At 52.3% G+C, this 15,460-nt stretch overlaps 3 protein-coding genes across 14 annotated transcripts in view; all 3 read left to right on the top strand.

Annotated features, from left to right (window-relative positions):
- The first annotated feature begins 938 nt into the window (after window positions 1–938).
- On the top strand, window positions 939–3,831 carry LOC114866895 (bile salt-activated lipase-like). The gene is made up of 11 exons (XM_029169133.3): window positions 939–1,085; window positions 1,159–1,306; window positions 1,374–1,493; window positions 1,568–1,765; window positions 1,857–1,987; window positions 2,093–2,200; window positions 2,286–2,400; window positions 2,538–2,724; window positions 2,816–3,019; window positions 3,316–3,525; window positions 3,607–3,831. Exons 1-11 carry the CDS (start codon window positions 1,020–1,022, stop codon window positions 3,779–3,781), a joined length of 1,662 nt encoding a protein of 553 aa, XP_029024966.1. The 5' UTR covers window positions 939–1,019; the 3' UTR covers window positions 3,782–3,831.
- Window positions 3,832–4,118: 287 nt separating this feature from the next.
- On the top strand, window positions 4,119–11,186 carry zgc:92275 (cholesterol 7-desaturase nvd). The gene is made up of 7 exons (XM_029169137.3): window positions 4,119–4,749; window positions 6,978–7,166; window positions 7,360–7,538; window positions 8,921–9,046; window positions 9,132–9,251; window positions 9,335–9,511; window positions 10,025–11,186. Exons 1-7 carry the CDS (start codon window positions 4,362–4,364, stop codon window positions 10,184–10,186), a joined length of 1,341 nt encoding a protein of 446 aa, XP_029024970.1. The 5' UTR covers window positions 4,119–4,361; the 3' UTR covers window positions 10,187–11,186.
- A 3,286-nt stretch (window positions 11,187–14,472) lies between these two features.
- Window positions 14,473–15,460, top strand: part of grin1a (glutamate receptor, ionotropic, N-methyl D-aspartate 1a) — a 23,020-nt gene continuing 22,032 nt past the window's right edge. For 9 of the 12 annotated variants that reach the window (XM_029168322.3, XM_055513156.1, XM_029168320.3 and 6 more), the window contains exon 1: window positions 14,474–15,189. In XM_029168322.3, the coding sequence (XP_029024155.1) occupies window positions 14,941–15,189 (249 nt within the window). In that variant the 5' untranslated portion in view covers window positions 14,474–14,940. Of the gene's footprint in view, window positions 15,190–15,460 lie in introns of all 12 variants that reach the window. The other 3 variants (XM_055513155.1, XM_029168324.3, XM_029168327.3) reach the window with 3 other exon arrangements.

The raw sequence follows: 15,460 nt of genomic DNA, 5'->3' as shown, positions 1-15,460 counted from the left end.
TCTGCGGTGGACAGGAAAAATAACACAGTTATTAACAGCAGCTCACAGCAGAAACGACCACAGGAGCAAAAGAATGCACTCAAGCCATCAAACGTAACTGAATCCCACTGTTTTCAATGAACCAGTGGATGCTGCGTGTCCACAGGACTCAGGGAGGATCTGTGATCTGCTCCTGCACTGGAAGCAGCTTCAGGGAGACGAGCTGACAGAAGGTCCGATGCTGATGATATTTAAAAAAGTGGTTGAAAGGAGGATCCGTTTTGGACGGATGCTATGATACCATTTAATCAATCTGACGTTCTTATAGAAATCTGTCTATTATTAGTTTATAGTCTCATGTTTCTGTGTTAGGAAAAAGGTTGGAGATCATGAAACAGCTCAAGGTTTGAAGTGAGCTGAGCTGTGAGACTTTCAGTGCCGCTGCACAGCTGTGTCAACTTGGCTGAAAGGGTTAAGTCACCGTGCTCCTGTCCACATGTCAGTCTGAGCCATGAAAGGCAACCTGACAGAAGACGTGAGACTCCAGCCACACATGTAAATGAATCATCGACACGTTCCCTGTCTAAGGCATCGGCAGAACTCAGTCCATTTGCTTTTCTACACAAATCCAGCTTCAGGTGACACTGACAGGCGCTAAAGTCACGGTTTATTGACTTTAATGACTTACGTGTATTAAGCAGAACAGGAGTTGTGTAACTTTAGTCTGGTTTGATTGTCACCATTCTTTTCTCATGAAAATGTTTCTCTGTGAAAGAAACAGGTTTGACACTGATGAGACCAAGTGCGAGACTGCACAAAATAATAGAGCGCTTACTTATTTATTAGGTTCAGATTAATTAGGAAATCTATAAAAGGCTCTTCACTGTATGTGATTGAGCCAAACAGCCTCCAGCGTCGTCCGCTGCTGCAGACGTTACGTAACGGTGAGAAAAGCGGAGCGGGGACCACACGGACCACGTGCTGCTGGAGCAGTGGGCCATAAAAGCCTGGCTCAGAGTGAAGCTGCTGGTAGAGTGGTCATGATGCAGAAGCTGGGGCTGCTGGTTGCGGTTGCTGTGTTTCTGGAGACGGCGTCTGGGACCTCGGTGAGTGGCAGAGCAACGGTTAATGAAAGGAGCACCGTGACTGCTGCCTTCACGGTTCGGCCCGTTTCCACAGCTGGGGCTGGTCCACACGGAGGGAGGCCTGGTGCAGGGGAAGAACGTGCGTCTGGGCATCGGCCGCCACATGGACGTCTTCAGGGGGGTCCCTTACGCCGCTCCCCCCGGAGCGTTCCAGAAGCCGACGCGGCACCCGGGCTGGGACGGTGGGTGCACGCGTCACTACCCACGGCCGAGCCCATCCTTTAGTCCAGTAAATGCTGTCGTTGTCAGGTGTTCTGAAGGCCACGGAGTTCAGGAAGAGGTGCCTCCAGCTGAATCTGCTCATGACGGAGACCAGAGGCAGCGAGGACTGTCTGTACCTCAACATCTGGGTTCCTCACGGCCAATCAGGTAAAACATCAGAGCGGTGCTGAGTCTCATCCGTGTGGTCTCTCTCAGTGGCTGCAGTGGTCTTTGCTCCCCAGTGTCCACTGGTCTGCCAGTCATGGTCTGGATCTACGGAGGAGGCTTCCTGGTCGGAGGCTCGATGGGTGCGAACTTCCTGGACAACTATCTGTACGACGGGCAGGAGATCGCAGACAGAGGAGACGTCATTGTGGTGACGCTGGGATACCGAGTGGGAACGCTGGGCTTCCTGAGTACTGGAGATGGAGACCTGCCCGGTAGGTGTCAGGTCACCGCTGCAACGGCTGCAGCTTTGCTGGGTGTCGGCTTCTCCAGTTCCACTTGATCCTCCATGAATAAATGTTTCAGGAAACTACGGTCTGTGGGACCAGCAAGCCGCCATCGCCTGGGTGAGCAGGAACATCCGGGCCTTTGGAGGAGACCCTGACAACATCACCGTCTTTGGCGAGTCTGCAGGAGGAGCGAGCGTCAGCTTCCAGGTGATGCTTGTCTCTGTGTGTTTAGCTGCCGCTGCTCTGTTTGTGTGTAGAGGTTGAATTAGCCAACGGCTCAGATTCCTAACTACTTATTCCTCCCGCCCACAGACACTCACTCCTCACAACAGGGGACTGTTCAAACGGGCCATATCCCAGAGCGGAGTGGCCCTGTGCCCGTGGGCAGTCAACAGGAACCCGCGCAGGTTTGCTGAGGAGGTACCCAGCAGTTTCTGACCTTCTGCACTTCCTCTGTGGTGGAACTTCACATCTGGAGGATCTGATGCTGTGATCCTCTCCCCAGGTCGCTATAAGGGTGGGCTGCCCCACTAACGAGAAGATGGCGGCCTGTTTGAAGATGACCGACCCTGTGACCCTGACGATGGCCGGCACGCTCAGTCTGTCCAGCTCAGTCGACAGTAAGGACCACACGGTGCTCTGCATTCATATCACCCAGCGAAGGCAAAACCATGAGGAGGAGGAGGAGGAGGAGGCAGAGCCCACATCTGGGCCTTGTGCTGCTTGTAGACTGTCACATGTCATCTTTTGCTCTCAGACCCGCTGGTCTACAACCTGGTCCTGTCTCCGGTCATCGACGGTGACTTCCTGCCAGACGAGCCTCATAATCTGTTCCACAACGCCGCAGACATCGACTACATCATTGGAGTCAACGACATGGACGGACACCTGTTCACTGCCTTAGATGTTCCTTCAGTCAACTCCGTGCTGGTGGACACCCCAGTGTGAGTCCAGGTCCTGATCAGTCTGTGAAGCATGCGGCGCATTAGCCTGATGCTGCAGGTTTTATCAGACCTCACTTCTCCCCTAACGTAGTGACGATGTGAAGAGGCTCCTGGGCTCCTACACGAAGGAGAAGGGCGTGGCTGGACTCAAGGACGCGTATTCTACCTATTCGTCAAACTGGGGCTCTAATCCCAGTCAGGAGACCATCAAGAAAACCATAGTGGACATCGGGACAGACTACATCTTCCTGGTTCCTGCACAGACGGCTCTCTACCTTCACGCCTCCAACGCAGCGTGAGCACATTTAACAACAGGAGTTTAATCTGTGTAATTTATCACAGCATTACTCCAGATAACATTTACTAGAAGCTGTGACAGTTTGACCAGACCCAAATATCAGAATAATAGAATATTAGAATAAAAACGTATCTGCTAGATCGGCTTTGTATTGCGTTTTTAGAGGAGTGTATTTAAAGACGACGATAACAGAACCAGAACCAGGACCGGTGACTGTTCGTGGGCCGGTCTCATGCCTGTGACCCTGAACATGCTTTGTGTTCTCCCACTTCGTCCCTCTGCTCTGATCCCAGAACGGGCAGAACCTACTCGTACGTCTTCAGTCAGCCCAACCGTATGGGAGGCCTGGGTCGGCCTCTCCCCGGCTGGATGGGAGCCGACCACGCAGACGACCTGCAGTATGTGTTTGGGAAGCCCTTCACCACGCCGCTGGGCTACTGGCCTCGCCATCGGGACGTCTCCCGCTACATGATCGCCTACTGGACCAACTTCGCCAGAACTGGGTATAAGTCTGCCTCAAGACAGAACATCCCAGAAAAAATTCAATTCATTCAAACTGTCTGATTTGTGCTTAATGTCCGCAGAGACCCGAACAATGGAGCGCTGAGTGTTCCTGTGACCTGGCCCGCCTTCAGCAGCGGAGAACGGTTTCTGGAGATCAATTCTAAGATGAACAAGGATTATGTCAGGCAGAAACTGAGGCTGCGTTATGTGCATTTCTGGACCAGTGTGCTGCCCAGTCTCCCCACAACCCTGTGAGGATGAAAGCATCACCTGCACTGGGAGAGAAATAAAATGAGCAATACAAACGTTCCTCCCTCATGTGTCGCAGACTATACTCACAATAACACACAAATGAAACATGTTTAAAATGCAATGATTCTGATTCATTAGTGGCTGAATATACACGTTGAAACCTAATGAGACAATAATGTCGCTCTAATCAGATTAATGTGGGTTTTAATAAAAGCATTACTGATAAAACGCCAGCAGGGGGCGCGAGCTGCCTGAGTCCACGAATACTGTTGGTTGGACGGTCCCGTTTGGAGCCTTTAGTGCTGATCCAGTAGAGGCCACAGGTAACTGGTCCTGCAGTGCTTTACTTCTAGGCACAAAACGAACTTCAACAAACTCAGGTCTCATTGTCTTCATTATTCTTTAAACACAATTAGGAGCAGCAATTAGTGTGCGAAGGTCTCAAGTCCAGTGTGCGTCTGGATAATTTGGTGCTTTTATTTTGGAAAACCCTTTGCACCCGCGCTGGTTGGCATCAACGTAACCTAGTAATGCGGTCTCCACGGCGCGCAGAGCAACCCGTCCAGACGCGCACGGTCACAGCATGAGCACCGGGAAGGCAGCGGCGCTGCTGGCGCTGGGAGCGGCCGCTCTGCTGCTCCTTCGAGCCGAACAACGCTCGGACTCGACGTGGACGCAAACGGAGGCGCTCGGGGCTGCGGGGCGCGCTCTGCTCTGCGCCATCGGCGGAGTGGCGCTGCTCGCTGCGCTCTGGCTCTACAGGCTGCTCTGGTGTCCGCTGGAGCTGCGCAGGGCGCCCGAGGACGTGGGCTACGTCCCCGAGGCCGGACGCACCCGAGCCCAGGCGGCGAACGACGTCCGGCGCAGGAGGAAGGCCGGAGACCTGCCTCCGGTCTACCCCAACGGCTGGTACCGAGTCCTGGACTCGCACATGCTGCGCAGGGGCGAGGTGAAAGGCGTCTCTGCTCTGGGTACGGTATGATCGGTGTGCGTGAAGCGTGCGTGCGTGCGTGCGTGCGTGCGTGGAGCAGCCCGACCACGCACCTCCTGCTCTGCTTCATCAGCTGCGCTCTTTAAAACTGGACGCTCTTACTTTGCTCACACCTGAAGGTGACAACAGTGACTGAGTGCGGATCATGACTCATGACTCAGTGATTGGTAAAGGTCAAAGGTCACAGGACAAGGGTTGCGCGAGGCATTTCCTGGTTCTAGATCAAACTTTGCTATTGATTTTAATTATGGCTTAAAATTTAACCCGATTACATCACGTCCACAGACGAGGTTTATGGGACATGAAATGTCAGTGGAGCAGTGAAACGTTTGCGTCCAACTTATTTAGTTATAAATCTCTCTAAACTGATTCAAGTGGGTTTATATTTACACCATTAAATTTAAATTGACCTTCATGCAGTGACCCTGGTGCTCGTCAGCTTCCTGCTTGTCTCAGCGTGAGGCTCTGAGGACACGAGGGCGACTGTGGGTTCTTAGCCTTCATGTGCAAACGTTAATACAATAATCAACGTTTCAGTGGCTTTAAGGTAACGGCTAACGGCTAGTTAGCGGGTCCGCTGACCTCTCACCTACTGTTCATCCACTCAGCAGCTCCTGCAGCAGGAAAGACCAGCGTTTCTCACACCGTATGTTTCTGTGCAGCAGCTCTGTTACAAGGTTTGAGTTCACATTTCACTTTGTCGTGTCCGTCTTGGTTCGCTGTGACGGGACTGTTTCATGTGTTCAGCGTTTATTTGAGTGAGTTCAAAACGGTTTCAAAGCACTTGTGGCGCTTTCATGTCTCCGTCACATCAGCCTCTAGAGAGCGAACGGTTGAAAGGTTTAATGGTGGAAAAAGATCTCAATCGATACAAAGAGACACCTGCTCTGAGTTTATGGTAATCCACAATTTGTTATTAATAAAATGTGAGGGTTGCAGCTGCATCTTGACATCCTTATTATCTGGTTATTATTATATTGTGTCCGAAGCGATCATGTGCAGACTGTATTTCCACGGACCCCTCCTCCCGTCCAGACCCACAGCCTCCGTCCGTACTGGTGTCCCATATTCAGCTGACCCAGTTCAACCCTTGGAATCCTCCAGGGTCTGCATCCTGCTGTGAACGGCTGCAGGGTCTTCTGAATGTTCTCTGCCGCCGTAGATTAAATTCTGCCCTGTGAGTCTTTTTCCATGTGCTGGCCTCGGCCCCCTGCTGTGGCGCTCTGCAGCGGACGGCTGTGCTGTGCTATGTCAGTAACTTGACGAGGCACCGTCGCAGCCGCTCCTCACGCTGCTAATCTGGGAGCAACCAGAAGCCGCAGGTAGCGATCCAGATGTTGAGCCACCCGCTTCGGATGTTATCAGCCATTACGAATGGGCTGATCAGAACTTATCAGCGCATTCGAATGGGCCAGTAGGTGCCTGCTCTGCCTCCTCGCGAACAGCTAACAGCTAGCTAAGTTGCTATGTTAAGCAGCTTTAGAGCTTATTGTGGTTAGGGTTAGGTCTGGATAACGGGTGGGGGTTCAGGTTACAGTTAGCTAACACAACACCGCTAGCTACTTGCTAAGTTATGCTCGCTAATAAATCAAAATCCAAAACTTCGATCTTCCCGTCGGAACAACAACCGCTCAACAGCGCCCCCACTGACTCTGCAGGTTAAATCATCCGAGCCGTGATCAACCTTACGGACATTGACAACGATCTACCGCACCTATTCACCGCTGCCAGCAGGTAGATGGGCACCTACCGGCCCATACGTATGGGCTGATAACCACTGATAATGACCATTGAATGGCGTGATAACGTCCGAAGCCGCTCGTTGAGCCAGGCTGCTTTGTTCCTGGTTCTTAAGGCCCTGATGAAGTCAGCGTGTGGTTCCATCGTCCTGACTTTGAGCCACCGTTTCTCACCTACAGCATACGCTGGTGTTTGCATGTCGGGGGTCCGAGTGTGGAGTGTTCGTATTTCACGACTGCTGCATTTTACCAGTCCACAGCCGCTGGTTAACAAACCTAAGCTGCACCATTCAACCTGCAGAGACGCTGGCTTTTCCTGGTGCATCCTCACTGGAAGCATTTACAGGAGGTGTTGAAACGTGCCCAGAGAAGCCGGCGGCTCAGTTAATGCATCCCAACGTCGTAGCTCCCCTTTCCTCCATATCACTGCTCCCTACGTTTGGCTCATTCATGCTGTAATGACTTCCAGGGGAGCAGCTGGCCGTGTTCCGAGGCCAGGACGGGGCGTCGTACGTGGTGGAAAGCTACTGCCCTCACCTGGGCGCCAACCTGGCGGTGGGAGGACGCGTGGTGGGGGGCTGCATAGAGTGTCCGTTCCACGGCTGGCAGTTCCAGGGCAAAGGAGGCAAATGTGTGAGGATCCCGTACGCTGACAAAGGTATGTGACCACAGGGGGGCTCCAGACCAGCAGTGACCAACGGGCTCGTTATCAAAGCGTGTTGATCATACAGTACATACATGTCTGATCCGCTCGGGGGCTTCAACCCTCTGAGGACTGTAAACGTGTGAGCGTCCGTGGTCGTTTTAGGAAACGAGATCAACGCGGTTCAGGGAACCTTTTTGACTTCCAGTGCCAGAGTTTGCCACGGTGCGCTGCTGGCCCAGCTGCGAGGTCAACGGCCAGATCCTGATTTGGTTTCACTGTGATGGAGGAGAACCTCAGTGGGCCGTTCCAGAGCAGCAGGAGATCACGGAGGGCCGGTGGGTCTATCGAGGCAGGACCGAGCACTTCATTAACGCTCACATAGAGGTGGGTGCACGCGGCCGTGGATGCGCTCGGTGCGGACAGTTTATACATGCAGACACACAGAGGAGAACGGGTCCAGAGAACGGGTCCAGAGAACGGGTTATAATAAAGGGTTCTAAGAAAGGGTCCTGAGAACAGGTCCAGAGAACGGGTTCTAAGAAAGGGTCCTGACAACGGGTACTAAGAAAGGGTTCTGAGAACGGGTCCTGACAACGGGTCCAGAGAACGGGTCCAGAGAACGGGTTATAATAAAGGGTTCTAAGAAAGGGTCCTGAGAACGGGTCCAGAGAACGGGTTCTAAGAAAGTGTCCAGAGAACGGGTTCTAAGAAAGGGTTCTGATAACGGGTCCAGAGAACAGGTTCTAAGAAAGGGTCCTGAGAACGGGTCCAGAGAACGGGTTCTAAGAAAGGGTCCAGAGAACGGGTTCTGAGAACAGGTTCTAAGAAAGGGTTCTGAGAACGGGTACAGAGAATGGGTTCTGAGAATGGGTCCTAGAGAACGGGTTCTAAGAAAGGGTTCTAAGAAAGGGTCCTGAGAACGGGTTCTAGGAAAGGGTCCTGAGAACGGGTTCTGAGAATGGGTTCTAAGAAAGGGTCCTGAAAACAGGTCCAGAGAACAGGTTATAATAAAGGGTTCTGAGAACGGGTCCAGAGAACAGGTTCTAAGAAAGAGTCCTGAGAACGGGTCCAGAGAACGGGTTCTGAGAACGGGTCCAGAGAACGGGTTATAATAAAGGGTTCTAAGAAAGGGTCCTAAGAACGGGTCCAGAGAACGGGTTCTAAGAAAGGTTTCAGAGAACGGGTTCTAAGAAAGTGTCCAGAGAACGGGTTCTAAGAAAGGGTTCTGATAACGGGTCCAGAGAACAGGTTCTAAGAAAGGGTCCTGAGAACGGGTCCAGAGAACGGGTTCTAAGAAAGGGTCCAGAGAACGGGTTCTGAGAACAGGTTCTAAGAAAGGGTTCTGAGAACGGGTACAGAGAATGGGTACAGAGAATGGGTTCTGAGAATGGGTCCAGAGAACGGGTCCTGAGAACGGGTTCTTAGAAAGGGTCCTGAGAACGGGTTCTGAGAATGGGTTCTAAGAAAGGGTCCTGAGAACAGGTCCAGAGAACGGGTTATAATAAAGGGTTCTGAGAACGGGTCCAGAGAACGGGTTCTAAGAAAGGGTCCAGAGAACGGGTTATAATAAAGGGTTCTGAGAAAGGGTCCAGAGAACGGGTTCTGAGAATGGGTCCAGAGACCAGGTTCTAAGAAAGGGTCCTGAGAACGTGTTCTGAGAATGGGTTCTAAGAAAGCGTCCTGAGAACAGGTTCTAAGAAAGCGTCCTGAGAACGTGTTCTAAGAAAGGGTCCTGAGAACGGGTCCTGATCCCTTTTTCCCTGAAGGAGATTCCTGAGAATGCAGCAGACATCTCTCACCTCGCTCACCTCCACACTCCGGGCTTCGCTAGTGGAGTCGATCTGCGCTTCACCAACAGCAAAACCTGGGAGTTTTTGAGACACGACTGGAAGGTGGGAAGCGTGTTTATTGTGGAGGGATTAGGAACGTGCGTGCGTGCGTGCGTGCAGCTGTTCAACATGCAGGTGTCTCTGGCAGGTTCGATGGGAACCGGAGTCGGAGCCCAACAAACATTGCTCCCAGATGTTTGTGAAACATGCTTTGACTGTGTTTGGATTTCACTGGCCTCTGCTGGATGTTCATGTCGTGGCCAGACAGGTGAGGTTACCATAGCAACAGCGATTACACGCTGATTGGACTTCTAGGCGATCACACATTGGTGAGGTGTGCGTGCGTCTCAGGTGGGGCCGGGCGTGGTGTTCCTGAGGTTCGACCACCGCTTCCTGGGCCGAGGGGTCATCATGCACTGCGTGACCCCCGTGGAGCCTCTGCTGCAGCTGGTCTCCCACACCATGTTCTACCAGGCTAACATCCCGTCAGTGGTGCCCAAGTTCATCCTCAGAATAGAGTGCGTTCAGGTGAGTCTTCGTCTCCTCAGTCGTAGTCAGAACGTGTTAACTGTGGGAATGCTCGGCTCCTCCACACCGAGCCTCAGTGTGTGAAGCGCTCCCACTGCTGTGGGTGAAGCTGCCTCCAGACGTCGTCACACAAAAGGTGTAAATCATCCTCATTAAACCTGATAATTAGTTGTGGTGAGGTGAAAAACATGCTTTCTGATTTACTGAATGAAGAAGAGAGAAGCGGCTGATTTGGCTCATGGGGGAGAAGCGTGTAATGAAGGGCAGCGTGTTTAATGGCAGCGCCGCCGGGCGCCGCTCGCTTTGAACGCTTCCGCCGCCGACCGCATGCGGAGCCAAATGTCAAAAGTCAGCAGCTGATGAAGGAAGGGTGACATTTGAGCACCCCGTGAGTTATTATACGGCCTTTCAGTGAGTTCACATCTACGCCCCGACTCTGAGCCCAGAAATAAAACACAATGTAAGTTATTGTCTTCACCAGGGTTCCTCTGTGTTCTGTTTCTTTGGATCTAGTTTGAGCGAGACGTGATGATCTGGAACAATAAGAAATACGTGTCGCAGCCTCTTCTAGTGAAGGAAGACGCCGCCATCCTGAGGCACCGGCGCTGGTTCAGTCAGTTCTACAGTGAGAACAGTCCGCGCCTGCGACACCAGCGCCGCTCTTTGGACTTTTAGAACCTCGGACGGATCCGACTGCACGTGCTGAACCAGAGAGCTGGTTTGTGTTTTAAAGCCTAAATATGCTGAATTTAAAATCTCCCATTTAGAGTCGTGTGTTCAGTGCGTTCAGTCTGTGACAGTTTGATGAATCAGAACGAGTGCTAATCGTAAACAATACAAAGATTGATGCCGACTTTGCCTTTAAATCCCACATAGTGTCAAAACACTTGTGACTTTATGGTGTGATTATGTGGTGTTGTGGCTCAGCCTCCTCCTCACCAGAACAACACGTGCTAGTTGGGAACAAAGCTCATGCTGATGTTGCTATGGTGACCTTCAACAGACAATAATTCTCAACTTTATGTTCAGTCTTAAGATGAGCCCTAAGAAAAGCTGATGAGCCCTGACGTTTGTTTCTCGGTCAGAGATGATGCTGAGCTGACGTGTCTAATATTATATTATGTGACAAACCGGTCCTAAACTGATGATTCACTGTAATCTGCAAACACTGGCCTAGTTCCTCAACATTAGCATCCATTTGAAGTGGTGTTTGTGTCCACCTGATGCTAGCAGCTCCAATTTTAGCTCGGTTCCTCCTTCCACCAACTTCTGAGTAAAGTGTTCAGCTGCAACGATGCCAATAATCTAAAAACAAAAAGAAAGGAGTTTAAATCTCTCTCTGCATGTTAAGTCTTAAACACTGATTGTCCAAAGCAAATGATCCCAACATGCTGCACTTTTCTATCCACTCTCAGGAGAAACACTCACTCCTTCACGTGTATGAAGCCTTTTCTGGCCCGACTGCACATAAAGTAATATTAAGCACTTTGAGGACATTTCCACCTGCTGCACATGGTTGAGTCATTCCTGACTTGGTCCCTGCGGGCGGTTTGTTAAAGGTTCCCGTGCTGCCTGTTTGTTTGCCTGTGGTGCTCAGTGATTTCTGTTAAACAGTCGGTGGTCGAGGAAGCAAATAAGCAGCAAATGAATAAAGAAGCACTTTCTTTAAATATCAGATGAAGTCTCTCCTCAATATTAACATGTGTTTTTGTAAGTGGCTAATCTACATATGTTTATTTAAATAAGCAGAATAAATGTGTCTGATCTGCTCTAATGCGTTTGCTCATGCATTTCTTAACTGGCGAAAGCTTTGCTTTGCACTGAATAGGTTAGTGTGTTAAATTGAGTGGAACGGTGGAACGTTGGAACGGTGGAACGCTGCTCCACTTGGCCAGTGGCGCCTCTCCAGGCCGCGCTTCCTGCTCCGCTTATCTGGCAACGCGCTTATCTTATCTGGGTTCAAGGTGGAAGAGAGGTAAACGCCAGCATTCATTCCACAAGGAACCACGCTGGGATGAGGGACTGTGCGGAGCTGGTTCTGAAGGATGTCTGAAGGCGTCGGTCTGGAGCAGAAGCACATGTCTGCTGCAGAGGAGCCTGTCGTTTTATACACAGCAGGAGCAGAACAGCAGCCGCTGCTGCAGCACAAACATCAGGACGGCCACAGAGCACACACGCACACAGCGACAGATGGCTCCGACCCAAAGACATCTGCTCAACAGGCTCCGGACCCGGCTCCCGGGGATCAGCCCGGCTGCAGTGGAGGCGGCGCTCGGCACCAGTGCCCCGTCTGCACGGAGCCGCTGGGCTCGCGTGGCGACTTCGCCGTCACCTTACTTCACTGCAGGCACGCGCTGTGCCACCACAGCACCGCCGGCATCATGAGCCGGGCCCGCGACCCGGGCCGGCTGCGGTGCCCGCTGTGCCGTCAGACCACCCCGTACCCGCAGTGGGAGATAAGGAGGCTTCAGGAGGAGTCCTACGGCAGCAGTGTGCACGAGCCGGGACCCGACCCACGCCCCGGCCCGGCTCCTGGCCCGGAGCCCGGCCCGGCAGCACCGCTCTGCTGCTTCACACGCCTCGTCAGCGGACCGGGCCCGGTGCAGCGAGGTCCTCTGTGCGTTTCTGTCTCCGTCGTGCTCCTCCTGCTCGCTCCACTTCTGCTGCTGCTTTACTTTTCCCTAAACAGTAAATGAATGAAGGACCTGAACAGGAAGTGGGTAACGCTGCTGTCAATCATCTTCACATTCGCCTCTTAGTCCTTTCGTTTCCTCTGGGTGAATAAAGCTGTGTAATGGCTGAAATGTCTTTGACCTGTTGTCCAGAAGGTCGTTGCGTAACATTCCTACAGAATGAACAGGTGCCGGCTCTTATCGGGCTGATAGGGCTTTGTAGGGTTTAGTTCTGTGGAACCTGTGACTCAGGTTCTGGCTCTTTATTGACCTGCTGCATAGTCTGAGCAAAACAAAGACGCTTTTTCTCTTTAAATGGAACTAATGAAGGAGACGTGAACCTACAGATGAGACTAAATGTCCTGAAAAGCAGCTGAGTTTATGAACCTACAGAACAAACACAGTAACGATAACTGGATCATATGTTACTGTGGAGCGGGTCCACTGGTGCAGTCATGGGCGCATGTTCACACTGGTGTGTTCAGTGGTCTCTGATCAGAGCTGCAGCCCTGCAGGAGCATGGTGGGAGTCTGTGTTCTCTGCAGCATGAATACTTCAGCTCGGCACTGGGGCAAACAAGAACTGTGTGGGTTCACGCATGTATAATTTATGCGAGGACTTCACACTACACGAGAAACACATCAGATAGACAGACATCCATCTGCAGATGACTCACGGAGGGAGCGCTCTTCAGCTCTTCATAGCAGAGCGTGGTCCCGTTCAAACGGGCCCGGTCCATTCTGGAGATTCTGACCCAACCATCAGGTCACAGCGGCTGTTTGTTAGAGCTCCGTGTGACTGGTTCAGTGAGTGTGAGGAGCCTGATACCGTGTCTGATTATTATTATTATTCAGTCCAATGCTTTGGGGTTTTTGAAATGAAACAAGTGCTTTGTCTTGATTTAATCCTTAATTTTAAGACCAAGAAGAGAAAAAACTTTATCGGCACTAAAACAACAAATCATGCACGTTGTGAAAGCTCACTGAATGTTGGTAGAGAAGCTCCTCACGTTGAGCTTCAGGCTGCACACACAGCCTCCACCTCGCTGCAGAGACTGAGTGGGTGAAGCTTGTGTGTTGTGTGCGTGGGAGGACAGTGTGTGTGAGTGCATGAGTGTGTGTAAGAACTGCAGCCGTCTCCGCTGCTCGCCTGCTTCAGCATCAAGTCCTCATACGGCGTCGACATCGGATCAAACACAGCCAACTGCCCGTTTTAGAGCGCTCCATCTTCTGTGATGAGAGGAGCCGAGGACGCAGCTGAAACGAGCCGCTGGTTCTGCTCCACTCGTCTCCCTTTGGTGCCTCCTCCTGTCTGTGGCTGGAACCAGAACCGAGCCTCTGAGCTGCTAACGTGGCGCCTACTCAGCAGAATGACATGAATCCAGTGACTGTGGTGAAATCCGTTTGAATCGTACCGGGAAACAGCCGACGTGCGTTGATTTCTTCAGCTTGTGATTAATTCATTCGCTCGCTGCTACACACACAGACACACACTGTTGTGTGATTTATAATTCAGAGCAGCGTTCAATCATTTCACTGGCCTCGTTTAACAGCCTTTAAATGCAGAAATGTTTGAGCTTCGATCTTTGAATTAACGCTAACATAAAAATACATCATTAATAATTAAACTCGCGTCATGGTTATTAGTCACTAATATCTTGGTCGTTTCCTCGAGGTTTTGTGGTGAAGGAACCGTCTTCTTGCCACTCAATATTTGAATAGAAAACCATGCGCGCGTCCGAACGCGTGCGTCTGTTGTAAGAGACGTTGTTTCCTAGGCAACCGGGAGGTTGATCCCGCTCGTGTTCTCGGCTGATGATGCTCCCAGCAGCGACTTAAACTCTCCAACGCGTCGTCCGCCGCAGTTTATTCTGACTTTGGAATGCGGGTCCGTCCACGCGACGGCAGCTACAGAAAAACCTCTGACGTCACATCAACTCTGACCCGAAACCCGTTAGATTCACATCATCACACTCCTCTTCTCCTCCATCTGCTCCTGAGTCATCGGGGGATTTTGGGGGAAATGTTCCACAACCGTCTGGTCCTCGCTTCACACGCATCGCATCACGTGCATTAACACAAGCCAAATATGAATCTGATTTAAATTCACCTATTTGTGTTCTGCATTAACTTCGGGCTGCGACGGTCGAACCTTTGTGTATTGCGTGGAACACAGTGATCGAGTGTATTGTGACACATGTATTTTTCAAATCGCCTTCTGCTCCTCGGCAGCAATAGCGCAACACGCAAAACCCAGAGTGGGGCGCTGATACGGCGGGAGCGCGCAGCACCACTGCGGCGCGCAAGCACAGCTGCCAGCACCACGGACAGCAGCCGCTGCGCCCACAGTGACCCGCCCGACGCGCGTGGACCGGTGTGCGGAGCCGGAGGAAGCGACGGCGACCCACCCCGAGGACGAAGCCGGGACTCGCTCTTTGTTCGGAGCTCGGGACCGTGCGTGTGAGCCGCTCTGCAGAGGGAAGCGATGCTGCTGGACTCCCCGCTTTACAACCTGCCGCTAATGTGATGGTGCAGATTCCTGCGCATTGCACATAAAACCACCCATTTTCAGTGCCGTCCTCCCCCTCGGCCCCCTCTCTCTCTCTCTCTCCTCGCTCGCTCGCTCGCTCGCTCGCCACCCACCTGGGTCGTGTCTGCAGCTTTGAGTGCTGCCGTGCTGCCGCTCAGAGGCTGCTCGAGCCGACCCGCTGCCGGGGAGAGAAGCGTCCGGGCTGCGCTGCGCCGTCTGCGCCACACGATGCGTCTGTTTCTGCTGGCGGTGCTCCTGTGGTGCTCGTGCGCGCGGGCCGGCTGCGAGCCGAAGACCGTGAACATCGGGGCGGTGCTGAGCCAGAAGCGGTACGAGCAGGTCTTCAAGGATGCGGTGACCCAGGCCAACCAGGTCTACGGCAGGGACAAATTCAAGCTGACCGCCATCTCCGTAACGCACAAGCCCAACGCCATCCAGATGGCTCTGTCCGTGTGCGAGGACCTCATCTCCAGCCAGGTACCTCTCTGCGCCTCTGCATGGACCCGTCACATTACACTCGTCTTCGTCTTCAGGCGACGGCTCATAACTCACGTCACGTGCACACCTGCACCACACCGCGTTTGTCGCTGTAGAGAGCGAGTCACGGTCAGTGTTTTCTCACTTCAGCGCAACCGTTCATTTGACTCCAGCCAAGATCCATTCAGCTTAAAGCACCGAAACTCTGAGACCAAAGCCAAAGTACACGGTGGCCATTTGCCCAGTTTGCCTCCATTCTACGCCGTCACAC

The sequence above is a fragment of the Betta splendens genome, chromosome 12 (genome assembly GCF_900634795.4).
Source record: "Betta splendens chromosome 12, fBetSpl5.4, whole genome shotgun sequence".
Lineage (NCBI taxonomy): Eukaryota > Metazoa > Chordata > Actinopteri > Anabantiformes > Osphronemidae > Betta > Betta splendens.
Note: the sequence above shows the minus strand (reverse complement) of the source record. Positions and strands in the feature narration are given on the sequence as shown.